At 42.0% G+C, this 26,872-nt stretch overlaps 2 protein-coding genes across 3 annotated transcripts; both read right to left on the reverse strand.

Moving 5' to 3' along the window:
• Positions 1–357: 357 nt before the first annotated feature.
• Positions 358–3,932, reverse strand: zgc:195212 (DUF4554 domain-containing protein). The gene is given in 12 exon segments (XM_035532357.1): positions 358–434; positions 596–834; positions 986–1,076; positions 1,219–1,317; positions 1,425–1,528; positions 1,682–1,810; positions 2,130–2,312; positions 2,618–2,765; positions 3,126–3,321; positions 3,517–3,579; positions 3,677–3,732; positions 3,879–3,932. Coding segments are annotated over 12 exon segments (1,413 nt in total). The 3' UTR covers positions 358–383.
• Positions 3,933–5,468: 1,536 nt separating this feature from the next.
• adam19b (ADAM metallopeptidase domain 19b) lies at positions 5,469–26,692 on the reverse strand. Of its 2 annotated transcripts, XM_027022712.2 has the most exons (23): positions 26,391–26,692; positions 26,064–26,179; positions 25,740–25,810; positions 16,490–16,568; positions 16,052–16,128; positions 13,798–13,993; positions 13,400–13,465; positions 12,229–12,300; positions 11,959–12,125; positions 11,481–11,565; positions 11,246–11,385; positions 10,686–10,863; positions 10,382–10,471; positions 10,070–10,265; positions 9,577–9,685; positions 9,280–9,493; positions 8,936–9,013; positions 8,312–8,420; positions 8,004–8,139; positions 7,787–7,871; positions 7,478–7,705; positions 7,167–7,255; positions 5,469–7,083 (listed from the first exon to the last, which is right to left on the reverse strand). In XM_027022712.2, exons 1-23 carry the CDS (start codon positions 26,512–26,514, stop codon positions 7,077–7,079), a joined length of 2,712 nt encoding a protein of 903 aa, XP_026878513.2. In that variant the 5' UTR covers positions 26,515–26,692; the 3' UTR covers positions 5,469–7,076. The 2 variants fall into 2 exon arrangements, with proteins under 2 accessions (XP_026878513.2, XP_026878514.2); XM_027022713.2 differs by lacking the exons at positions 5,469–7,083; positions 7,167–7,255; positions 7,478–7,705; positions 7,787–7,871 and having other exon boundaries at positions 8,073–8,139; positions 8,301–8,420.
• Between the last annotated feature and the right edge of the window lie 180 nt (positions 26,693–26,872).

Raw genomic sequence — 26,872 nt, forward strand, 5'->3', positions numbered from 1 at the left:
AGTATGTCTCATGTCCACAGAAATCCCTAGTGAGACAACTTGCAACCAATGTCACGAGAAGATTCTTGTTCTTAAATAAATTATTAGTTAAATCAACCGATGATTTCACAAGGCTTTTATACAGAATAAAGTAAACATGTTACCTGAAAGCTTTATGTTTATTCTTAATGCATTCAGCTAAATCATTACTAAACTTATAAAAGTTAACTAGTTCACTTAGTGAGAACACAAAATGTCAGAAAACAAACAAACAAAAACAACAAACAACCACAAAACAAACTACATTATCTAATAATAGGACCAGTAAAACATTTTGTACTAACAGAAATGTGTTTAGTGAATAAACAATGTTGGTAACTGACAAATCCTCACTTCTACTAGTTTTAATCCCACTCAGCCAGATTTTCAAGCTCTTGAAGCCATTCTCTGTCAACCTAAACAAACACAGCGCGTCATACAATAGCTCAGTGCATAACCAACATATGCCGGTCACTTAGAATAAAATATTGATAGTAAGAGCATAATAGATGATATCCTTAGCTTTAGTTTCAGTGAATGTGACTGCCATACATCATAATCATAAATGGCTCTTCACCTGTTGTTGTTTTTGCTCAGTAGTGATTAGGGAAGGGGTTGGTGACTCTGCCAAGCCTGTTTCGACAAACTGCCTCTGGGATCCCTGTGAACAGGGTGGGGGGATCATCTGGCTGTCCAGAGACTCCCATGTGCTGCTCTCAAAGGCTTCTAATTCCCAAGTGAAAAACTCTGAACATTGTCTCTTGGAGCCTGACAGAGCCTGCTCCATTTCTCTATGAGCTCTCTTGCCAGGCAATCCTAGATAGCCACATACAGACAAAGTGCATGATAATTCTTTAGAAGAGTAATAAGCAGTGGTGAACATGATGAATAATTACAGTGGGGCAACAGTCAAATGCACTGCTACTGTAAAACAAAATACAAGCCATGTTAAATTAGTGAGCACTACCATCAGACCATACATGAGTGCAGGGGAAGTAGCACTTGCCATCTTCCAAGTCTTCACTGCTGTTCCACTCAGACATAATTGTCTCTAAAGCCTTGCAGAAACAAATCACAAAACATGCAAACACAAATTATATATGCATATTCTGCAAATGGCAATTTTGACTGGGACATAGCTTCCTGCATTTTCTAACACAAACAATTCACACAAGTACTATGGTTAGTCAGCAAAAAAACCTTTTTAGTAGTACATCTGCGCAGAGAAACAAACCGCCCAGTTATGACTCTCTGAAGTTTTTGGTGCAAGGGGAAAGACAGGTCATAGCTGGTCTGCACCTAAACACAAACACATACGCAAATGTTTTGGAAAGACACATGCACAAACATGCACAAACTGGTCATGTTCAATTCACCTTATTGATTTAAACAGCAATGTGAAATACCTTCATGCTATTCAGACAGGCAGTGCGAAAATCTACACTGCTACTGCTGCTCACAATACTCTTGATAGAGCTCAGAATCACGGACATGGCAGATTGAAGCTTCTCTTGGGACTAGACCCACACAGTCAGACATGCAGGCACACCCACAAACACGAGGGAGAGAAATACAGCTACAGTAATAATGCATTGGTCATGAGAACATGTAAATGTACAAAATTGTATTAAAACGAGTTAAATGTAATGAATCGTGTTAAAACATCTTGCCTTTTTTCTTTTTAGAAATCCCCTGAGGGTACTTTTGAGTAATGACTGCAGGGCTGATCTTACTTTCTCATCATTGTACCAAAGCATCTTGTCAAAGCATCTCTCTAAAATTTCTTCACTTACTTAATATAATATAAAAGACAAAACAGGCAGTAGTTACAACAACTGAACAGAAATGTAATAGCAATTTTACAACAGCATATTTTAACACATATTAAGGTCAGATTTCATGAACACATTAAGTGTGAAATCCTTTAGAACTGGTCAAACATTTTTCGTTTTTCCCTAAATTACACTAAAACTTAGAAATCAACTTCTGGTAAACTACGGACATTACCTATCCCCTGGAATCAATACAAATGCAGGATGACTGGGCCTACCTGGGTAATGCAGCAGGATTCACTGATCTAACTGACAAGGGAATAATGGGATAACTCATACCAATAACATCAGAGAGCTGGGAGTGGAAGGGGTCTCTGTACTTGATGAGAAGGAAAAGCATGACCATCTGCTCCACAGTACACTCAGGCTCCGTGACCTGATTTACAGCACTGCTCCTCCACAGCTGAGTTTCCTGACTGTGCTCATCATCTACAGAAAACACGACCTCACCAGACAGGGATCCTGGATGGACAAAATAGCTGCAAACTCTGAACAAGACGAACAAATAATAAAAGGATAACTAAAGAAGTGAGAGCTGTTGGCATGGCTTTGTGCCATCTTGAACTGCTAACCACCTTAAAGATTATAGCAGCATAAAATCTGTTTCATTTATAGAAAGAATCTAAATATTGATAGACCTCATTGATGTCACATTACACATCCTTTAACAAAACTGACCAAAAGGGGATGAAAATGGAGATAACAGATTAACAAAGGGAGATAACCCCTCACATACAACCTCAAATTGAGCCCTACTTGTATCTCACCCTGAGCGCTCTGTGTATCTGTGTGGCGGACTCCAGCCAGCCCAAGCTCTGCCCAGGCCAAAGAGTCTGCCAAGCTGTGGAGATAGCTCAGTTGGAGCTGTCCCTCTCCTCGCTTCAGAGGAATGCCACTAGGACTGTACACCAACACGTGGCACAGATGTTAAGGAAAAATTACTCATAAATCGAGGAAAACAAGTTAATTTGTTCATTAAGAACACATAATTATTACTCATTATGAAGTAAACTGATCTCACCAATACTGTATTCATATCATACTGTATGATAATGTAGTAGAGAGGAAAATTGCTATCCTCATGTTATATAAGACACTGCATGCCACAATTCATTCATGTTAAATTAAAAAGGCTGTTGTTACACTCTTTGCTCTTTAGGACAATGTAATGAACAAAGGCGATGAATGATGCACTGCACTAAACTGAGGGATCCGTTGTATCTTCACAAAATACACATACATTGCCAATGACTATCCTTACATTATAAAGGATATATGTATATGTGAGAGGCGAGTTGGCCAGTTAGGGTACTGGTCCATGCATGGCCCGAGCATGGCAAAGCTAGCCATGCTTACCTCTCCACACAACCCTGCCTCCACAACTTCAGATGGCAGCATGAGAGCAAGCCTCTCCCCCAAAAATGGGTGCATTCTGGTACATGTAGGGAGGTGCGCCACAGAGAATGGACTCCTTCAGAAAAAGCATCAAATGCAGAGATTACTCTTGGGTGTTTTTAGTTAAATACATTTTTAATAGCCTGATTTTGTGATTTTCTTTTATACTATGTGGAATATTACTTTATCAGTAAATCAAGTGAAAACGGAATTAGGTGAAAAAAAGTCACAAACTATGCCATGCAGGTTTTACAGGAATAAAGAGACTAACTGGACAAATAATGCACTGTCCGTGGAAATGGAATGATCCATAATTGAAAGTCTATTCTTGGCTCTACAAGAAAAAAGCAATATTGATAATTAACTTGTAGCAGTAGAAACTATGGGACAGTAAGTATGCTTAACTAAAACTGATTACCATTCTATTTCACCTGAATACTTGGTTGTGGGAGTGTTCTTTATCCCTGACTCTGAAGATAATTGTCACCTATATTAGACAAATAAATAATGATTGAAAGTGAGTTTCCAATCTTACGTACACAATACTTTACCCTGAGCTGGAGTTAGCCGAGTGTGGTTAGCCAGACGTCATGTTAGAACTATATTTAGGTTTGCCACAGTCCCTGGCCTTACCTTAGCATTAACAAGACTGAGTTTTTGAAGAAAGTTTTCAGTATAAGCCTTCATTTCTTGGCTGTCCTCATCGTCCTATAAGAGACCAAATAGAGGTGTGATGGATCTACATCACACAGACACATGCTGGTCTAAAATACCTTTTTGTGCTGATTGGTAACTAGACATACAAACCTGGAATGAACAGACAAAATGTAAAGACCCAAAGTTTTTGGAAAACATTTGAAGGTCTTCTTCACAAGGGCAGTCACAAAAACAGATACTGGAAGAAAGTCTCACTGTAGCCTCTAACAGAGGCAAACAAACAAACAAAAAACAATAAATATTACGATAGTCTAGTTTCAGAATGGGTCATTCTGTATTATGCAACTATTCAAGAAAAATCAGTGGCTAAGCCTGAGAAAAACCTGCCATTCTGAACATGTTCCTCTGACATTCTGAAACACCAAGGACCAGCAGCTGCCACTGTGAACAAGCAAAAGAAAATTCACAATCTAAAAAAAGTAATTAAATAAGGAACTGTCTTTCTCACGTCTTCGTACCTGTGCAGGTTCGTCGTCTGGAACCTAGCATGCTGAACTGGTACCGTAGAACCAGCAACCCCCCGTGGCCGTGAGCACAACCACAGGTATATTTAGACCCGTTGCAACCATTGCGGGTCAGAATCATCAGTAACCTAATAACCTAAAGGAAAGTGAACGTAAATGCAGTTTCGGCCCAAGATTTTCTCGCTATACTGAATCGTTGTATTTCTCCGTTGAACCACACATCAGTAGCTGTGGAGAGAAAATTAGCTTCGCTAGGTTAGCCAACAACCCACCAAACCGACTGTCCGCTAACGTTAGCATAGAGAAAGCTTCCCCACCGGCTGGCGAGAGTTAGTTACCACGATAGTTTACCGTGCTATGTGAGTAATTATTACCAATCTAGGCCAGTTAGCTAGATATATACCACGTTTCTCTTCCTTGCTAGGTTAGATAGCTACCTGTTGCAGTTTGGATAGCATTTTCTCAGACGCTAGGTTAGCTAACCTAGCTAGCTCTTTCGGCACGTGCCTTAAACAGGGATGACGAGTGGGCTGTATGCACGCACACACAGCTTCAGTTCATGAAAACCTTTATCATGTTTGAATTTTGCCACGAATATCAGATCGATCACACTGACCATGTAAAGTCCCTTCCGATATATAAATCACAGACCCAAATAGTCTTGATACAGTAGCCCATCTCTTGTCTTCCTGAGCCGGCATTACTATTACCGTTTGTAGTCACTATTATTAATACTGGTATTAATACATTTACTCAAGCCATGTTACTCTATTGTGCAGACTAGATCACCATTATCACATCCTCCTTCAACCATAAAATGGTTCTGATTAGGACTGACCACAGATCAGCATTCCGACGGCCAGCCACGCAATCACTTTAAGACGGATCATATCAAGATTCCTGCAACCTCCCCTCATTCATATAATCATTACTATTAGGGCTAACCCCCACCATTCCTGCACAAGTTTCTTTCTGACATTTATTTTTAACATGACACGGGAGACAGTGCATTATGTAAACTTAATGTAAAAATGAATCAAAATAAAAATCTGCAATCATATAATGTTTTATTGGTTGGCAGAAGAGGCTTAAGTCAAATTTTCAATCATAACATTGGCTCAGAACTGCTGATTTAGTGCAGTTTCTGTAATTGTTAACAAACAATGCATTCTCACATCTTGACAAAGTGCAAAAAAAATAATCAAACCTGAGGATAATCAAGTCAACTTTAAGGTAATGTTGAATATAGACCATTGTAAATTATGGACATTTCATTATAGGTCAGATTCGTGGACAGGACTAGTCTTGCACTGCGATGCCAATGGGGACTCAGTGTTGCAAATTGTTTAATCTAAGATTACGCATAAACTGGGTCTAGGAAACTGGCCTTGCAACAGCTCTAATCATGCCATTCACAGTGTGTTTTTTCAGTATATATGGTCCCAGTTTTAGGCATCAGTATGCCTGCTTATTGACTCAGAGTCAATATCATTCCAGCTCTAATACATGATTTTCATAGTCTTTCAATTTCAATATTTCAGTTCAATGTATAAACAAAAAAGCCTATGTAAGATCACTACAGATAAACACATTCACCTCCTTTTGTTAGGACATAATGTATATGTTTAAATAGCCTAAGTTAGATTTGTAAGACTTACAAATGTTCACACTGCCATGATCAACTGTAAAGACAGGTTGAAGAAAGTTCTGAAAAAAGACCTTTGCTGTATATCACACACATCATTCATACAATCTTTTCAAAATCTAGGTCTGACCTAGATGAATGTTGCAACACCTACAGATTTTGAAAGGATTGTATATTGTGGTTGCAATAGCTTTCAAAGGGCTTCAATCAATAACTTATTACAGCAAATCAGTCTTAACACTATCTTATTGTACAGTACATATTCAATATTCATTCCCTGGTTTGGTGCCCTTCTTTTACACAATATAAGGTGCATTTCATCAAGTGTTGCCAAGTGGCTTGTGAGTGAACAGAGAAAAAGCAAAGTGAATTTCATGTCACTGGAGTCACAAGACAGCTGCAAGTCATTTGATGACCAAGATTTATTTACAATCTCCAGCACTTTCTAAATATTATTTTGATGGTCATATTCTATACAATTACTTGACCAAGTGTGCACAGAAAAGAACAGATGGTAGCAAAATAATCACTGAATAGTGAATCTGGATGTGTGAACTGGCATAACTATACATCATGACACACCAAGCACAAAACTCACTGTGTCATTATGTGGTCTTCACACCAGGTGGCATGATTTTCACTGTTGCGTGCAATCCAAATTTGACATGTTCTTAATGTAAGTTTCATGCTCATATTTAAAGACAGTATCAATAAACCTTTTCTCTTGTATCTTCTCACCTTTAGCAATAAATAAATGTGAAATATGGCACATGAATATTCTAACAGTACCAAAACAAAGTAAAATGCCACAAGTATGTCACACTTCTGGTTTCGAGTGCATTAGGCAGACGTGGTGTTGGGCTGAGGAAGCCTCCATGGTCACTTTAGCAGAAGTGCATGCCTGAATGTTGCAGGTTCCTGTCCATCATTTTAGGAACACAGAGGCATAAGGTCCTTTACCTTCATGAGCTTCATAAAATTTCAGCTGTGGCCAGAGATTTCACTTTAAAACCTGCACAATACAGGAAGTAGAGGACAAAGTCTTTTGGCATTATAATGGCGATGTTTTTTTTTCTTAATTTTACAGATGACTACCTGTTATGGCCAGAAGGGGGCAGCAGAGTGGATTTCCCTTTCTGTAATATCGCTGGTGATATTTTGGGATCTTTTCTTTTTGACACCTCCTGGAAAAACAATAACAACAATACTTTTACTAATTTTACTAATTACTTCTTCCAGTTAAATAAAGCTGAATTAACAGTGTTAGTACTGCTGAGTCTTGAACAGTTGCCATTTAATTTGTAATAGGGGATAAGTTTCGAAATTTGTCGCACAGTGACGAGCACTAGGACATGCATAGGTGAAGGTGGTTTTATATTTAAAACAGGACAATCTATAGCACCCACCTCTTTGATGTGAGAGGGTTTGGTAATGGGGCAGGGTGGGGGAGGTCTGTTGGGAGGGCTCGGTCTGGGGGCAGCTGGCAGAGATGGATGGGGCCTAGAAGTGGTCTCGGAGAGCACTGGACTCTGCTGTTGCAGTGCGTATGCTGGGATTGGTGGAGGTTTGACCGTGGGTCGAACAATGGCATGTCTCGATCTGGGTGAACCAGACAGACAAGACTGCTGGCTATCCTGGAGTGGGGAAATAATGATTTATTAGGTAAACATTATGCAAATTATATTTATATAAACAAATGCAAAAAATGACATTACTGTTTTGTCTGTGCCAGATCCCTTTATTTGGAATGTTGGGTTGGCATGACCATTAGGAGCTTTGGATTTCGGTGAAGCTGGCGTACTGAAATGGAAGTCAGAGTAAATGAAGTCAGCATGTGCTCTTTGCAACTGGCACTTCAAACAGTAGATCCGGGCGACAGATTATGTAAATCATGAGCTCACACATCATAAGGCTGTGAACTTCAGGACTTACTTAATGCATATGCAATGAGGAGGATGGACGGTGCTTTTAAGTAAAGGAAGCTTCTTCCTGTAGCACCAGTAGATGAACAGAACAGCCAATCCGAAGAAAAACAGCGGCAGGCACACCAAGAGGGGAAGTAAGCTGCCTGAAACATCAAAAAAAAAAAAAAAAAAAAAAAAAAAAAAAAGACTTCATTAATTTGAATGAATTCAAAAACACCAGAATTGAGTTCAACACAAATCAGTGTGCATGCTTGAAGGAACAACTAGATGAATTCCCCTGGGTGTGTTGCACGTGTGTGCGCACGTTTTACTTACGGTGTGGGATCACTGGGCCGCTATCCTGACTGCCACCGTTGCCGGCTTCCTCACAATATGGTGGTGCCCAGCCTGCATCGCAGTGGCAGTTGTGATTGTTGTTGCAGAGCTACAGGAGAAGACACCACACAGACTCCATCACTCACTCACTTTATCCACAATCTATCTGCAGATATAAGACCATTTTTGAACCTTTCTATACTGTAGTCCTCTGTAGTCCATAAACATTGGAGACTTTAAAGGTATAATGGCATATGCGGTTCAACTTCACCGTCATAACTGCCGAATTAAATTTAGTTTATGGGACTTTGTGCAACATTACTAAATGTTTTGTATACAGACTCCTAAAGTCTTTATTTGTATACATTTGTAATATTTGGCATCTTATCCCGAAGTGACATACATATTTATCAGTATGACAGCACATGTACTTCCTTGGAATTAAACCCATGATTCTATGATTATTAACACCACGTTCTACCTGTTTTACCAGGTGAGCTACAGTATTGCTTTTTCATAATGCATGACAGTGAGAGCTGATTGGGTAATGGGAGGACAGGAATTGTCCTGGCTAGGTGAAGGACTACCAACTCTACCCTGAGAGAGACAGTGAGGAACACCCACCCCACGGCCGTGACACTTGGTGTTACATTCATCCGCTCGGAGGAAGGTTACATTACGACACTCTCCATCAAAACAAATCTGCTCCAAGAGAAATATAAAAGATTACATCATCATATACCATCAATGGAAACAATCAATAATATAACTATAACCTTGATTTTGCTTAGCAACAAAGCATATTTTACTCTAAATTGCTAACAGGTTAGCAGTGAATTAAAGCTGTCTAGCATGACCTCATATGCATAAAACTAATGCGGTCTGATTATTTTTCATTTAATACATTTGTTAGCATTGTTTCTGCAGGAGTCTCTGGACACACTTAACGACATGCCCCCAGTACTCACTGCATTGTTGCCACACTTGGTTCCGGTCATAACGAGCCCTGGGTCTAGTGTGTCACCCTGGCTTTCCTCCTCCTGGTCAGGTCGGTATACGTGCGTACCCCGACAGTGTATCTCCTGCTGGCCCTCACGGATTGTGGTGTCGATGGCTACGGCGTTGGTCTCAATGGGTTTGGAGGCGCTGCTCAAACACTGAATCTTGCCACATTTAGCGTCCCTTGGATGAAAACCATTGTAAATATGCATCCTTCCCTTGGAGATTGTGCATAGTTTGACTGCGTCACTGTAAGAGATCCTCACCGTTTTTTGCAGCCCCTGTATTTGCCCATCAGGTCCTTGCCACAGTTTCCATAGGTATCACCAGCCTCATTCACCTTAGTGAAGCACAGATCCGGAGCAAGTTGGGCATCTGTGAAGGCACCAAGAGGGCCAGAGAACAAATTCCTTAACAGCCATGTGCTCTATGAAAATATTGAAAAAAATTCCAGGGGATTTAGGAAACCTGGACATGCCCCACTGGCATGAACTACAGAGTTCACCCCATTGTATACTGGGATACTTCAATACTTGTCCACAGCTCTTACCACCACCCACTGTACAAACACTGTCACAGCTGAACACAGCATCTGCCCTCCCACACCAATAGCTAATGCCACTGTATTTTGATGTAACCAATACAAGAAACATTTAATATTCAAATTTTGGTTAAAGCAAAGAATTCTATTGGCACAATACATCAATTGATGTACCAAAACAGAAATGCGTTGGCTTTGACAAAGCAGAGCAGTGTTACCTTTCCCCCAGAGAGAGTAGCACTGCTGCTCCAGGTTCAGACACATGCCCGTGTAACAGTAGGCTGTCCCTTGTGCACAGGAGCTGCCGTCTACCAGGTAGAAGTTAGCAGGGCAAGACTCCGACTTTCCATCGCAGTACTCGGGCAGATCACAGGAGCCTGATGAAGGGCGACACAGGACACCCGGCCTCTTCAGCTGAGAGCATATCAGCCAAGAGGAAAGGGACAAGAAAGATCAGTCAGCGTCACAGGAAGTCCTTGCATGTGACAGTGTGGAGAGAGAGAGTTGACATAGGAAATGTAGGAAATTACCTTGCAGTCCTGACAACACACTCCATGGGCACATTCAGCAGCTGCTTTCAGTGTGCAGTTATGGGCATTGCAACATGGACTGGAACATTCCTAGGAGAGAGAGAGAGAGAGAGAGACAGAGAGAGAGAGAGAGACAGAGAGAGAGAGAGAGACAGAGAGAGAGAGAGACAGAGAGAGAGAGAGAGAGACAGAGAGAGAGAGAGAGACAGAGAGAGAGAGACAGAGAGAGAGAGAGTGAGAGAGAGTGAGATAAAAGCTATAGAGGTGGAGAGAGAGTGTAATGAGCATGTCATTAAGGTCTCACCTCCACCTCTCCACAGTCACACTCCTCCCCCTCCTCTAGGTAGCCGTTACCACAGCGCTGGCCTCCATACATGGCCTTGGTGTTTGGGGGGTTAAACAGGCACTTCCCCCCACCAGAGTTCAGATAGCGCTTTAGCTCGGCCTGGTTACACGGGTTAAATACACGTGGGAAAGGGTGTCTGCGGACAAGATAAAACAAAAAACAATATCTGATGTAGTCGGTATGGAGAATCAAGTTTTTACCAGAAGCTTTTACAAAAGTCAGTGTCAGATCTACACTATCCACTGCAGAGAGATACAGACAGTGGAAAGAAGGTGCCAAGATATTTATTTGTGCTCATTTGACATTACAACATCTGCTAAATTCTCATGGGACAATTAACAAAGTAGGACTTTTTTTTTTTTTCTTCAGATAAACTAACTAAGCTAGAAAAAAGGCGTGTTTCATAAGACCCTTGCAGGATAAGTCCTCCTCATGCTCAATACGCCGATGCATCTAAATGGCGGGTGGAGATTTGGGGCCGTGTAGGCCAACCTCAGGCACCGGGGCCAACCTCTCACCCTGTAGCCGCGGCCATAATGCAGCCCCCGTCCTCCGGAGAGGCTTGACAGCAGCCCTCGCTGTCGTGGCTCATTCCAAAGTTATGCCCCATCTCATGGGCCATGGTAGCAGCTATTCCGACGGCATTTTCTGAGTGATCCTAAAGACACTCACACAGAGGGATGGGCACAGATTTACGATGCACGCACGGCGGTAGAAGATTTGTATGTCACGTAATTCTGCAAGGTGTCTTACCGAGTTAACGCCTCCCGACTGATACTCCGAGCACATGGCTTTAAGTGGAGCCAGTCCAATAGTGGTGCCCTGGAAGGACACTCCCCTACAAAACACAGCAAGGAGAGTTACTTGGTTCCAACTCACAATTTACAGTACCATTCATTAAGCACATCTTTTCAGCTAGTATTCGCTAAATAGAACAGCCATAATTACGTCATATACATTACATGAGGAGTGCACAACTTCATTCCTGGAGAGCCAGAATCCAGCACAATTTGGCAATTTCCCTGTTCTTACATACCTGCTCAACCTAGTAGTTAACAGGCGAGTTGTTTCAGGTGTGTCTGAGCAAGTAAACCTCTAGGACTGGAGATGGGCACTCCAACTTTACACTCACACGGTTAACTGTCATTATCAGGCAACAGCCACCAGTTTGATCTGTGATAGGTAGCTGCACTTTGCTTTAAGAGCTGACGCTATTGGCTGAGGGACTGACGTGACGAGCTGTGCGTTGTCATTGGGCAGTTGTAGCAGCTGCTTCCTTCTCCAGGTGAGGAAGGCTCCGAGGGTGCTGTAGGGGTTGTCCGTCACATTGATTTTATTCTGCTTGTTCCAAATCTCTAGCCAGATCAGGGCCACCCGGATATTTAGCGCTTTGTAATACTGACAAAATCAAGAAATGCACACTATGTAAATTATCATATGGAAAGATATGGAACTCTTAAAATTACACATCCGCTTCCTGCTATGAATGCCCTGACACTACCTTGTCGACATAGTTAGCTGCTTCAAGTAGTTTTCTTTTGGTCTTCTCCAAGTCTCGGCCATGTTTCACAAACTGCAACATAGATCAGAAGTAGTTTATCAAGGCATTTTGACTTTCTTTCTTTCTCTCTCTCTCTCTCTCACACACACACACACACACACTAACACTAATGGCCCGAGTACCGCAGGCCGTGGGGCAGGATGCAGACTTCCTTTGATGGTGCAAGACGTTTATTAACACACATACAAAATCTACGGTGAACATGCTAACACGTTGAGCATTTGACGATTAACACAAACAGCCGTTACGGCTACAGCATTGTTTACATATATTGCCAGTTACACAAACTAGCGACAATGACCAGCGAGGGTGCACACACTGACGGGTTTAAATAGACAGACAAACATTCAACAGTAAACCCTGTGCAGGTGTGTGCAATCCCAGGGGGCGTGGTTACAAACAATATACACGTGAATCCTCCTGCACGCAGCGGCCCGTACCACGTGACTCGTGGGGCGGGGGAGCATTCCGTGACACACACACGCATTTTGGGGGCCCTCCATTAATGCAGAATCAAATGTGCGATAAAAAGAAATAAGCCTTGTGATTATCTGTGGGCTATATGATTATCTATGGGCTGTGTAATTATCTATGGCTGCCCCATCAAACAGAATGAGTCATCAAAGTGAGTCACAAAACAGTGCTCCTCTAATAAAAGTAAAGTAAAAATGTAGCTCTAGAACTGTTTGTGCAAGATGGACAGAGGACTCTAGGGATTAAATGCACCAAAGGTTTTAGCGCACATTGTTAAGGCTTTAGCACACAAGGTTAAGGTTTTTTTCTTTCTTTTTTGCACATGCAATTAAAATTGCATGATTGATTACCAGTGCATGTCAAATGCCAATAATGTTTTATTCCTTTTGTAATGACAATGTAATGTCTTTTCCATGTGTTTAATGCTTTGACGTGACATCCATCTGCATCTGGAATTGAAAAACCTGGCTGGAAGGAACGCCTGCTTCCCTGCACTGTTCCCCAGACGCATTGTAATGCATTATAAGACAAGATCACAGAGCATCTTCACAGTTTAGGGGACGCTTTTGGGAAACAGGAGGCTGCTATCGAGAGCGCACCTTTGGCTGTGGCGGTGTTCTGTAATGACTGATCTTACCTCCACTTGATCTGCCACCAACATGAACTCCACATACTTTGTGCTGCGGCTGACATCTCTTCTCCACTGCAGAGGAAAGGGCACGGTGCGTAAGGAAGGATGAACATGGGCGAATGTGATAAGGTAGTGAAGAGTCAACTGCTTCCAAATATAACTACCCAGAACAATCATGAGATACAGGCTCATCAAATGATACCACTGAGGAAATTATACATCGGTGCCGATCTGATTGCTCAGTAATCTTGGCCTCAGAGACAACTGATTTAACCATTAGCTAGAAAGATCAAAGTTGCTTATCGAAGTAGATATTTTCATTTATTATTATAGTTGTTTAAAGTGCAATAATGCTTTATACCTACATCATTAGTTCAGAAGAATGTGACAGTCTAATAATTCACCCTATTGGCCTGTGCAATCCCACCAATCAGATCCTGCAGCTTGTCTGTGTGATTCTGGACGTCATGGGGATGGCCACAGGTGCCAGGAGTTATTTTCAGGCTCTCAGCACGGAACACCGCATGGCCTTGAGATACCATGTGATTGGCTAGAGGCTCAATCATGTAGGTCACACTGTGGTTCATGGCTATCATGCCCCTGGAGATGGTGCAAGAAACCAAGTCACTGACAGAGACATGGAGCAGATGATCTGCTACACACTGATCCTAAATACAAAACACGGCAAATCAATGTAAGCATACTCAAATGGGCCAGTGATCAAAATGTAAGTTTTACACAGCAGTTCAGCATGATTGTGGATCACAGAAGGTTGACTGGGTGAAGCTGATCAAGACAGGATTATAAAATGAATATAGGTAAGAAATCTGTGCTGATTCTAATGATACCAGCGCTGTAGTTATATTTTCATTAAGCAACAGGCAGATATTGTTAATTAGGATAAGTATAATATTTGCTATAAGAAACAGTACTCAAATAATTTAATTTTATTATTTATAATGATACTCTAGTGTTTATACCATGGACACGTGGGTTATTTAAGTAAAAACAGATTGCATCTCTAATACTGCAATACTCAATCATTTCCCACATTACTCATATAGGCATGAACAGATGTGCTTACACAAATACAGAGTCCAAAGCAAAGAATGAATCTTCTCCCCCACCAATAAAATATCTTGCAGATGTGCACTCACAAAATGATGTGCACAAGCAAAACAGGATTAAGTGTAAATAATCCAGTGAGACGAGCATACATTCATAGGTTCACAGGCAGCAACAAAAGCACACTCAGACATGCAAATGAAAAATGAAAAATCTAAGCACAAATACGGATACCATCTTTCTACCTTTCACTCCCCCAACTTTCTCACATGGTACTCGGTTCTTCAAGTTGAAGTAGAGTCTGCAGCTGCAAAACACATCTGGACGGCTGTGCATGTGTGGGTGTGAGTGTGGGTGTGAGTGTGTGTCTCAGTGTGAGCGCTCCCATTCCGCAGCTCTGAAGGGCTCTGTGGGCTGTTCTGGTCCAGAAGATGCCCTTTCATTTGTAAATGTATTCACCCCGCACTGTCCCAAGTGCTAACGCCACCTCACTATCAGTCAATGCAAGCCTGTTCTGCTGCTTGGCTTCCTCAGCCAAAGCTAGGCAGGAAGCTGGCTCTCCACAGGATGCGCAGCACAGAACAACACTTCATACATGCTCTGTCAGCCCACTCAGGGACCCAGAAACTCAGCCATGCTCATATTCACCGCACTCATTGAACTCAAGCATCCTAAGATCTGGATTGACCCAGAAACAACTGCTGCTTGTACTGCAGCCTTGATTTATTGGAATACTTGCAGATTTTTTATTTTTTTATTTTTGGCTTGTGCAAAAGCAATGACATGACCATTCGGTCATGCGGAGAATATTCATATCAACTGGAGTTGCACAAGCAAATGTTATCGGTCACCACCACTTACTGTAGAACGAGAAGTTGAATACAAATTAACTGAATTAACTAGTCTGTTCTCTAAATGCACAACTTACATACAACTAGTCTGAAGCAAATAAATGAACCATACTAGACTGGTGAAGTGAATGACTAACCTATTTAATAATGCTAAGCATTCATCTCCCTTCTGAACTCCCTTTTCACTTAATTCTTTAAACTCTTCAAGAGTAAGACATAATTATTCAGGCACTAGAATAGTTCTTACCCATTAATTATGACACTTCCATTTCTCAGAGCTCTCTAGCCACAACCAAATGAGCATGTTTAGTTCTGTGTTGTAATTGCTGATCAAAGTCTGACCATCTATTGTGTCTAACAGGTCATACACACCAGGAACTGGCTGCATTACACATGTTTAAGTAGGGCAGTTAGTGTTTAATACACTGTTTTAATTGTAGCATGTTAAGAAGAAGTTTCCCTCTAAGCCTAACTCTGGTATGGTTCTGAGTTTGACATAGATTAACTTTATTTCTAACGTGGCCAAACTCAGCAGCATGTCATCATAATCCGACCGCCACCTGTGGGTGGGTTCACTCTTATGTCCTGAGAATAATGTCTGAGTGGGCTTCTGTTAAGTTTCATATGAAAGGGGAAATTCAAAGGTCACCGATGCTCATGTACCGCAGATGTGGAGCTGTGAGAGTGTGAGAATGATTGCTGTATATCAGCTCACGGGATCCACTGAGGCTGTGCTGCTTACCTGAGCCCTGCACAGGTGCTGAGAACAACACTGGAGTCCTCGATTCCTCTGACTGCACCATGGTAGTAACAGTGCTCCTGAAAACACCCAATAAGAGCTTTAGCCCAACTTTAGCACAGCTTTAGCAGTCAAATGGTATGGGTTATAACCTATGTGCAAATGTAGGCACTTTGGGAAATTGAGATAAAAATATGTTTTTTTTGTTTTTTTTTTGGCTTATACTGAAATTTCAGATGTAAACACTATTCATCAACCAGGGAGTCTCCTCTATCACATGTTTAAAAGCACTGATAAGAATATAACAAATGGCCTTTTTCATAGTTGTGTTGACACTCTCTCGTGTGATTACCATGACAGCATAAACTATTCATTTGTTATGAGCAAGTGTTCATGAATACCCTTTGCTGTGTGTAATTTGGGAACAGCTCCAGCACTCACCCGACTGGAAGGCCTGGAAAACCGGCGGTCACCATTTGGACTATACCATATCTCTTGATAACCGGGGGCCAACAACTCCCTTAAACAAATAAAGGCAAAAAAGGCCATATGGATTAATACTGAATATGTAACTATACATCCATGCATAATCCATCTTTCTGGCTCTGTTAATACTGGCACACCTTTTATCTCTCGCCCAAAGGAGTAACATAAACATGTCATCCTTTTTTCCTCCTCTTCTGTCAAGAGTTAATCAGGATTTGATATATATGAGGCCATTCAGCTCTTTTCACCCAAAAGGCCTCTTTAATGATCTAATGTATCTAAAAGGATATTTGGATAAAACTGTAAGGTGTGATGACTAGGCATGTCTCTCCTTTAAAGGCTCCAAATTTATAAAATCTGCTTAATCTGTTTAATGCTTAATCGGTCAGTAGTAAAAGGAATTATTTTTACAACACTCTTCTTCATCAGGCTTTGTCAGCTTAGAGTTAGATTGCATTAAGCATCAGAAGTGCCTGATATTTAACCATAAATGGCTTTGTGATTTTATTTCCCTGGACTTCTCGGGTCAGAATATAAATTGATGCCTACAGACCTGTAGCACAGTGAATGGATCACAACTTCACAGCTAGACAGCTCACTGTAATGAAAAAGCACTTGAGTATTTTAAAATGAGCTGCTGCTACTTGCTTTCTGAAACAGTTTTTTTTCTTTATCTACTGAAATAGTGGAGGTCTGATGTCTGGGTTTTTGGTGGTCCACCTGTCCAATAAGGAAACTAGACAACATTTCAGCTGTTTTCAGTCTAGACAAAGAACAAACTGGGGTATCTGATTACAAATGACTTCTTCCTGGGTAGGATGAAGGCTTTAAGCAGCAATATCCTGAATTCTAGTCTTAATAATTACATTTACAGGAAACGAATGAAACTAAAAGCTTGTCTCTTCACCACAGCATAAAAGTAGGGAAGAAATCCAAAGCTTGTTTGTTGTACGGTTTCATCTGAAATTCAATAGGGATAGAGTGTGTAATGTCTTCTAGGTTTTTCTGGGATAATAGTGATTGCAGGGTCCATAGCAATATATCATCAGCTTTCAGCAGTTGATCAAATGGACAGGAATTCTCACAAGGGTAACAACGTACAGAATAACTAGTGACCTTCATCCGCACCAAAATAACTGCTTAGGGTTCCACTAGCTGGGGTGGGGCTGGGGTGGTATGCTAATGATGATCCTCTCCTCTGTGCATTGCCTGTCTTCATGGACAGCATGGGAAAACAAAGAACAGCCTCAACTAAGAAGTGTGACTGGACATACCTCTCCCCGCAGGACATAAACATGTTGCCCTGTAGAGCTATATGGCCTTTTTTAACTAACACAAGATTCTTCCTGTACAGGTCTTCAGAGTACCAAAGTACCACAATCTACCGGTTTCTCTACTGATCACAGACATAGCCCTAAGCAGAAGGGTTTTTCAAGGCCCAATCATTGCCTGTGATACTCTTCCACCTCCCACAGACAGGGTGAGCAGAGGGTGAGTGATGGGTGAGTGCTCATTGTCAGTCTGACAGGGAGGCTCACTGTCTCTCTGTGTTTATACTGGAAGCTTTAACAAAGTGCTGGACAAAGTCCAGGCACACTGGGATATGACCCAATGACCACCGTTCAGGAACACCCACTCCGCACGGCTGCCTGCACAGCCTGCTGGGATACGACTGGGTCAGCTTATCTCTGCATGGGGGAAAAGTGGGCGTACAAATGCGCTGGCTTAACAACTTTAAAAGTGGCATACATAATCTGATGTCAGAGAAGACTGTATTATTTAAAAAGTAAATAATGCAGCATTTCAGAACAGCATTTTAGGATCACTTTAACAAGTGCCACATTAACTTTTAACATACTGTAGATTACATTAGCACCTGAGCACCCAGCCAGTGCCTTAAGTAACTTTATGGAACACTAACATAAGTGGCCTCAAGATTAATGTTGCTGGATGAGTGCTGACAGGCAGGCATCAGCTGCAAGGACATACTGGCATTACAGCACTGCATGCAGGGAAACGGATACATTGCGTTTTCTAGCAAAATGTTTTTCCTTTGACTGAGTTTTTGCAAGAAACTTAACTGAAATACCTTTTCAATGATTACAGACGTATTAAGTTATTCTGTTCTCACTTGCTTTATCCTGGCTATGATAAACAGTTCATTAAAAACAGTTTGACAATGGATCCAGCTCACCTATAAATACATCTCTGTTCCTGTAATAACTGGGCCTGAATGCTGAGACTAGCATTGCTCTCATTCAGACACACATGCATTAATCAGTCTCTTCCTAATGGCCACATGGCTACAGAAACGGCTGGAGGATAGAGGCGGGTGTGAAGGGCAGCGGGGCAGAGAGTACCGATTCTGGGGTCTTACATCAGAACCACTTGAACAATGGTCACTTATTGAAGCCTTGACCCCAGCAGGAGAGAAACAACGCCGGCTCTCAGGATTGTGCAGAGTGACCTGCGGCGGGTGCTATATCGAGGCCAGCCGACGGCTAGCTGACTTGGGCAGTGCATGACATCATGGAATCGCAGGCACAGAAAGAGGATAAGAGTGGGCATGCGCGGCGGGGCCGGGTGGGGTATCTTCTTGCCTTGCATAAAGTAGAAGTGTGCTTGTACTACTGAGCTGCTGACAGAGTTACCTGTAGAGACCATTTGGCTTGTGACAGGAAACCACTATTCTCTTCTTGAGAGCAACACTAAAACACACATGCAGGCAAAAATAGACATGCTTATTACAGAAAGCTAAGCAGGACTGTGGTATGCTACTAGTGCTGGCCAAAGCACATTTACAAGGTCTCTGTAACACTCAAGCTACAGCATACACCCCTGTACCAATTTAGAAACGGGAAGGTATTACAAGAAGCACAACTGTCAGAAACTTGGATGTCGTATATTTTTTGGAGTATGTTCAGTTTTTTAAACTCTTGATGTCTGTGAACCAGGTAACACAAATTACAACAATTATTCCACTGAGGCATTACCTTCATTATCATAATGCTCTATCATTAACATGAAGCTTACTCCACCTCCAGATAATTCCTGCTCATGGACTGCCTTAAAGCGAGAGTTTCTTACGTTACAAATTTGCACATTACAAAGACTATGCAAATACGGGGTCACTTTTATGGTACATTTTTGTTTATATTTAATTTTTTTGATGAGATGTTTTCATTTTCTTTATTTGTAACTACATTGATCCCTAATGTGAACCATTGCACTCTATACATTTCAGGAGGGCAACGAACTACCAGTCGTCCTTTAATCTTTAAGAGTGGAGCTCCATTTTATTGTTCTAAAATCACTTCTGTTTTTGTCCGTCTATCTAATTTCTCTACTCCTCTCCTCTCCTACAGTAAATGAGTTATGTGTGAATGCATCACCCACCACACTGGTAAGTGAGCTGGGGCTGGCTTCACATCCAGCCAAGCCCTAGGAGCTGGAGCCAAGCCAGACAGGCGGGAGATCGAGTGCCGTGCTTTTGAAACATGGCCGTCTGGCAACAGCTTAAACAAAGAATTCAGTTGAGCCGGGGAGGGGCACGACGGGAGACTCTGGCTGCAAGGTCAGCGGGCAATGTTCTCTGAACAGGGGTACAGCAGGGGCTGGATAGGAGAAAGATGAAATAGCAATGTATAAATGAGGATGTGTGATGGAGAGAGAGAGAGAGGAAAAGGAAAAGACTGATAAGGAAAGAGAAAAAGAAAGAGAATAGCTAGAAGCTCCCTAATCGCGGGGGGGTGGAGGTGGGGGTTCAGAAAGTCAGAGATCAAAAGGGCAAGGGTCAAGGACAGAGAAGAGAGATGAGTGAGACAGGGCAGATGATTGAGAGTCTGTGTGTGTGAGTGAGTGAGTGAGTGAGTGAGTGAGTGAGTGAGTGAGTGAGTGAGTGAGTGAGAGAGAGACAGAGAGAGCTATCCTCTGCTTGACAACCAGTCCATAAGAGGGGTCGTCGCAAAGTCAAACAATCCAATCTATAAGCCTGGCCAAGAAAACAAAACAAAACAAAACAAAAAAATCCTAAATAAAACATCTCGGCTGCTGGCTGGAAACCAGAAGCCTTTATCATTATCTTTGCAACAAACAAACATTTATGAGAACAGAGACCACAAGGCCCTGTGGGTGGCCATAAAGTTTGCACCAATGCACATATTTATCCAGGGGAGTGGTGGGGTGGGTTCAGAGAAATGCCAAAGTAAAGTGACTGTAGGTGTCAGTGAACCAATAGGAGAAGTAAAGAGAGGAGACCGATTACTGACAGTCGAGAGAAATGAGAGGAACAGCCTACATATGGGTGCAGAGGAAAACAAATACAGAAAAGACAGATAAATAGCTGTGGGTGTCCCCCTGGATTGCTGTTACACCATTCAGAGACTGTAATAAATCTCTCCCCCACCCTGCTTTTAGATATGTAGATCACTGCTTCATCCTACTGCTGCCTGCATTGTCCAGAATAAGTAGTGACCTGTCTCTTGTTTAAACGTCTAACACCCTGTCACACTGACGTCATTCATTATGAAGTGCTTCAAAGGACTAGTCAAATCCCATATCTGCTTCTGACTTTCTTACAGATTAGAACCTTTTCAGTTTGCATATAGACCATACAGGTCCACGGACGATGCCATCGCAATGGTGACACAAACGCTGCACTTACCCACCTGGACAAAGGAGGTACATATGTGCGAATGCACTTCATTGATTACAGCTCGTCATTCGATATGATCATTCCTTCATAATCTCTAAACTCATTAATCTTGGACTGGAGATCTCCATCTGCATCTGGACATTTGAGTAGGCCCAAGTTGGTGAGAACTGGCAGGTATACCTCCTCCACACTGAGCCTCAACACATGTGTACCTCAGGGCTATGTGCTCGGCCCCCTCCTGCACTCCTTGTTCACTTGATGGTACTGCCTAACACAGTTCTAATATCATCATTAAGTTTGCTGATGATACAACCATCCTGGGTCTCTTCTCATGATGAGATGGCTCGAAGAGAGGAGGTGAAGCCACTAACCATCTCAATGTCAGTAAAACTAAAGAAATGAGTGGATTAGAGGAGGCAACAGAGGTGTGTATACCTCCCCATCTCCATTGGTGATGCTGCGGTTGAAAGGGTCGGCAGCTTCAAGGTCCCGAGTGCACATCACAGAGGACCTCTCTTTTACACTACGCATGGACACCAAGAAAGCTCATCAACAGCTCTGTTTCCTGAGGAGACCTAAGGAATCCCTGAGGAATTTTGGCATGAACATTAGCATCGTGACAAACGTCTACAGGTGCACCATTGAGAGCTTGCTGATGGGTTATGTCATGGTCTGGTATGGGAACTGCTCTGCCCACAGTCACGAATCACTACAAAGAGCGGTGGTGGTGGCACATCACTGGCAAATGACAACTAGCTATTCAGGATATGTGTCTGAGGAAGGCACACAGCGTCATCAGTGACCCAGCATGCAGACTGTTCTCTTTGTTACCATTTGGCAGATGATACCAGAGCTTGGCTGCATGTACCACCAGAAATCCAATGATGGCAGATTCGCACTTACTTATCTGCAGTTTTAGTCTTTTAGTTACTGCACTGTTCATACAAATGCTCTAACAGTCTGTTGACCTATTGAACATAATTGGTGCTACTGATCAGAACTGCTACATCCCCAATATGCAATACATTGGTCAATTTACTTTTTCACATTAATTCTCATCTTGTCACATATGTTAACAGTGTTATACTTTCCCACCTTTATTTAATCTTATCTTATATATTCATACAAGTAGTGTTTGTGTTGCTCAGCTCACCTGTTTTTTCATCCGACACATTTCATTGTCCTTTTGATGATAAGTTAACCTACAAATGATTAATCTTGAACTCGCAACTCCCCCCAACCCCCAGGCACCAGCAGGGATAATAAAAAACTGAAGCTTATTCAAAACTCACCAAACAGCCATGCAACATCCATGGCCATCCCTCTGCTAGGAATCCACAATATTTTTGTACAGGCATTATGTTAGAATTTCCTACAATGCCACTCCCTTTTCTGTACAGTACAGTCTTTTCTACCCAGCCTTATTAAAGCTCGATCCTCTGTCATGTTAGCATGTCTATTGTTAGATAGGTGAAAGGCTATGTCAAATATGGTTTGAGCTAGTGACAGATGGCTGTCTAATTTCTGAAACTGCATAATCTATAAAGTCTGAACATGTTGCAATTGCTTTTCCATTTACATAAAAAAGTGTGCACAAGAAAAGAAAGCGTGCACACTTCTAAGCATCTCTGACTCTGTGTGACTCATTTTGAGATATGTACCCCAGGGCCCTGAGGAAGGACAATCAGACCAGGCGAGGCATAGAGTGGGACCAGAGGTACAGGTTAAGGAAAATAGGGAATTTTAATCACATTAATTAGATTAATCACATTAATTAGATTAAGTTTAGTCATTTATTGCAGGAAACTGTTCTACTTACTGAGGAAGTTGGCTTTATACTGCTGTGCTAATGCACATCGAGAGGAGCCTGATAGAGATGGAGAGGGAGTTGAGGTGTTAGGGGAAGTGGTGTTTTTTTTCTGAGGATTTTTTCCTTTGATGCATCTGTTATGTGGGGGGGTCATCATATCCTAGACTTCTTCATCCTTGTTCCTGCAGACCTGCATATCCATTCTGACCATACCCTTTCCTCTCTGCCTGGGAGCCTGAGTCAGCAAAACATTTCTTGGATATTGACCAGAAAGCGTTCCTTGTGCACTGAAGCCTGCCTGGAAGAGCCAGGCAAGCATTCATTAGGCTAAAAGCTCAGAGCCACACACACACACACACACACACACACACACACACACACACACACACACACACACACACACACACACACACACACACACACACACACACACACACACACACACAAAAATACAAACATTGACTGAGATGGATCTGGCTTGGATGACAGCCACCAACTACAGATGCCTGGAGATTCATCACTGCTTTTTAGATTCTAGAGGAGTGCACTCTCTGGCAGACAGGACAAAGGGATGCTTTAGCAAAAGAAGGAAATTTATAGAAGGGGAGGTATACGGTGGAAAGCTTTTCCAACCTCGACAAAAGAAATACAAAATCTGACAGGCCCCGTCCTACAGATCCCTACCCTACAAAACATCTGATAGGATTTATTAGCTTTAAAATGTCAAACCTAAAGCTTCCTTGTAAACTGATAGCCATTATCTAGTCTTATGTTAACAAGAAAGACTTTTGAAACATACTTTTGAAAAACAAACAAACATCATGATAGCCTCTTTCTCACCAACTGCCCATTGACCTGTATTATAAGTGTGTGGGTTTTACTATTCTTTCAGGGGAGCAATGAAACATGTTGAAACAGTTGCCCCTTATAACTGACTATATGATACAGATGTAGCAAACATAGATTACTCTGAACACCGGAAACACGGGAATATAATCCATTTAATCTGAAGCGTGGCAGAGGTAAGAGTTCCATTAAGGCAGGATGCTGTTGGTCACACAGAGGTGCCTGTCTCGTGGTCATTAAACAGGAAACTCAATTAGCATGGATCACCTTCTCCCGTACAGAGAGAAGGCAAAGGAGAACAGGGGGTGAGATAGAAACCAAAGAGGAGCAAAGGAAAAGAACAAAGAGAAAAGAGAAGGATGGAGAGAAAGAAAGACGTGAGAAAAGTGCGTGAGAGAAAAAGACTGTATCGGGTTAACTGTGAGAGCCCGAGACACTGAGTGTGATTACTTCCATAGCACAACAGAATGCATCAAACACAGAGAGCTAACTCCTTGCATTATACTGAATGGTGCATGCATCTTATGAGCACACCAAAGCTTTGAAGACCTTGGTTTTCACACAGCTGTGCTACTTCTGTCTTTGTTTGAAAAACACACTTCAGAAGCAAGAACAAGTTAATGATTCAGAAGGATCAAAGGACTGTGAGCTCTTGTAATCTGTTAACAAGATGGTGTGCCTTTGATGGTGGAAAGTGGCGGTGTTATACATATTGGAATAATATATAGGTTTGTGGAAAACTACAAGATCTTGTTGCGTTTTCTCAGTTTAAGTAATTCTCGTGTAGACAATGCAGCTGGAGTCCAGTGCAGCAAAATTACACCTGCATGAATTTTTAATCACTGTTAGTCAATACATGTGTTTGCACATCATCTCCAACTTCTCATATGTAGCTGAGCATTCACAGGTCTGCCTCATAAGAACTACACCAATGACAAATTCATCGTGCTTGCCATTACATCACACTGATCTAAGATTGCAACAAATAGCACATACTACATGATGGCAGTTTGCTTCTCGTTTTGTTGCTTAATCTTAGTAACCAGACATCACTTCTCAGAAGAATCTTGTCAAACAAGTGACACATTCTTCCCTCTGTGTACTGACACAAACAGACAAACAGCAACTTTGCAAAGCTACTGCTACTGACTCTGCAGTCTAGGGGACAGTGCTAGCACCCCAAGCAGCTGCCAGGGCATTTCTCAAGCACATGGCTCCCAGTAGTGTGCTACAGCCCCAGTATTCTGCTCTCTGCCAGAGCAGTCGCAGCCAGTGATAACCCCCACCGCTCGCCCCCCACGGCCCTGCGGACCATCAGCCAGACAACACGGAGCCCTGCTCTAGCTAAAAGCTTTGCTACGCTGTCTACGACTTTTCCATCTGCTGATGAGCTTTCACAACGGGACTCGGGTTAATCAGGAAGAGCGCCAAGCTGCAGGGGCTTTAGCATCACCAGAGGCGAGAGACAGAGCAACAGGACACAACAATGAACAACGGAACGTTTGTCTTCCAAAGGATTCAGCCGTGGCTGGAAAACAAGCAGCCTGTTCTCTTGTTTCTGTATCCTGCCAATCATCAGGATGCCTTAGTTATCCTCTCCTCAAAGGATGGACTCAGAATCATGGGATACCATCTGAACAACTTCCTGTGGCACTGGACAGGAAGATCAGGTATCATTCCCTTATGGCCCTGTGTTACAGCACCATCCAAGCACTCTCTATTAACATATGGACATCTGCTCTGGCCAAATTCAAATTTGAGGCCAAACCGGAGAGAGGTATTTTTAGAACACACCAAAAACAGAGAGATTTATTTATAGAACTGAGTACATCTGAAAATAGTGAGACTGAACTGCAATAGCTGTGAATGTAAGTGCACACCCAGCAGACACTCACTCATTTCTCTGTAGCTGGAGAACCAACTCCACTCCTCCCACAGCAATCTTGACTTCTGCCTCCGAAGGATACTGATGATGGAATAAAGTGTTTGTAGCCATTAATAGCCATAACAACAAGATGAAAATTTCTGCACATTTCTACCGTCTACTTGCAAAAAAAAAAACAAAAAACATAAAAAACATTGGTGTGGCAGGAAATAATGGATAATTACACAATTTAGCTATTTGATTGACTTCTGCTTTTTAGAACCGCTATAAACTGGCATGTCTTATGAATCGAAGTTCAGATATCCTGACTGGGGTTAGATCTAAAACGGTTTACCTTTATGTTCCAGTGGGATATCTTGTGTCGCGCCGGATTCAACCACTGAGGATAAGTAATCTCGTAGCGATCCAAGTTGTTAAGGACGCGCGGCTGGTCGCTACGCCACAGCGCGTCTATAAGAAAGCGAAAACGCACAACCGAGATATAAGCAATACATTTTGATGTATTATTTAGAAATGAATACTTCAACTCTTATTGTGAATAAAGTGCAAAAGATAGCCTATAATTTTCAACCAATGTATAGACACGCTTCGGATAATAGCAGAAGCGCATGTCTATCATCGAATATAAACAATAACAGACATACCGCAAACACAGACTTACCTCCGTTCTCGCCCAAAACTGTGTATTGTAAAACGAGAACAAAACAAAATAAATAAGGGCACAATCTGAATTGCACACCCTGCTCGACAAAGCAGCAGCGATTCAAATCGCTCTGACCCATCATAATTTGAACGCTGTAATCCAACCCGTAAACATTGGCGACAGGAAAAGCAGTGCTGCAGAAGAAAAATAATTCGGGCGCAGTTATCTCTTCTTCACTCTATTCATGATTTGCACCAATATTTATGGTAGGTCGTTGCTCTGGAGTACGATAGAGGTAGTGGACGAACGCATCTTCGGTCTTTTACATTATGGGCATGGCACCTCCCACCCTGCCTCGCCGTCGTTTGGACGCAGAAACTTGACATCAAATTGTAACGCAGTACTACTACCAACAACAGCAATAATAATGAACCGATTTCATTATTTATTAGGCTAATAAATGTAAGGATACACTCCGTATTAGAAAACTGACATTTCCA

This window comes from Electrophorus electricus, chromosome 12 (assembly GCF_013358815.1).
Source record: "Electrophorus electricus isolate fEleEle1 chromosome 12, fEleEle1.pri, whole genome shotgun sequence".
Lineage (NCBI taxonomy): Eukaryota > Metazoa > Chordata > Actinopteri > Gymnotiformes > Gymnotidae > Electrophorus > Electrophorus electricus.

Excerpts from the sequence above, each read along its gene's own strand:
- adam19b (XM_027022712.2), bottom strand. The coding sequence starts at position 26,514 with ATGATGGGTCAGAGCGATTTGAATCGCTGCTGCTTTGTCGAGCAGGGT. Across the intron at positions 26,180-26,390 it reads AGTTTTGGGCGAGAACGGAG|ACGCGCTGTGGCGTAGCGAC; the intron begins GTAAGTCTGTGT and ends GCTTTCTTATAG. Across the intron at positions 16,569-25,739 it reads CTCCAGCTACAGAGAAATGA|GGAGTTGTTGGCCCCCGGTT; the intron begins GTGAGTGTCTGC and ends TATTTGTTTAAG.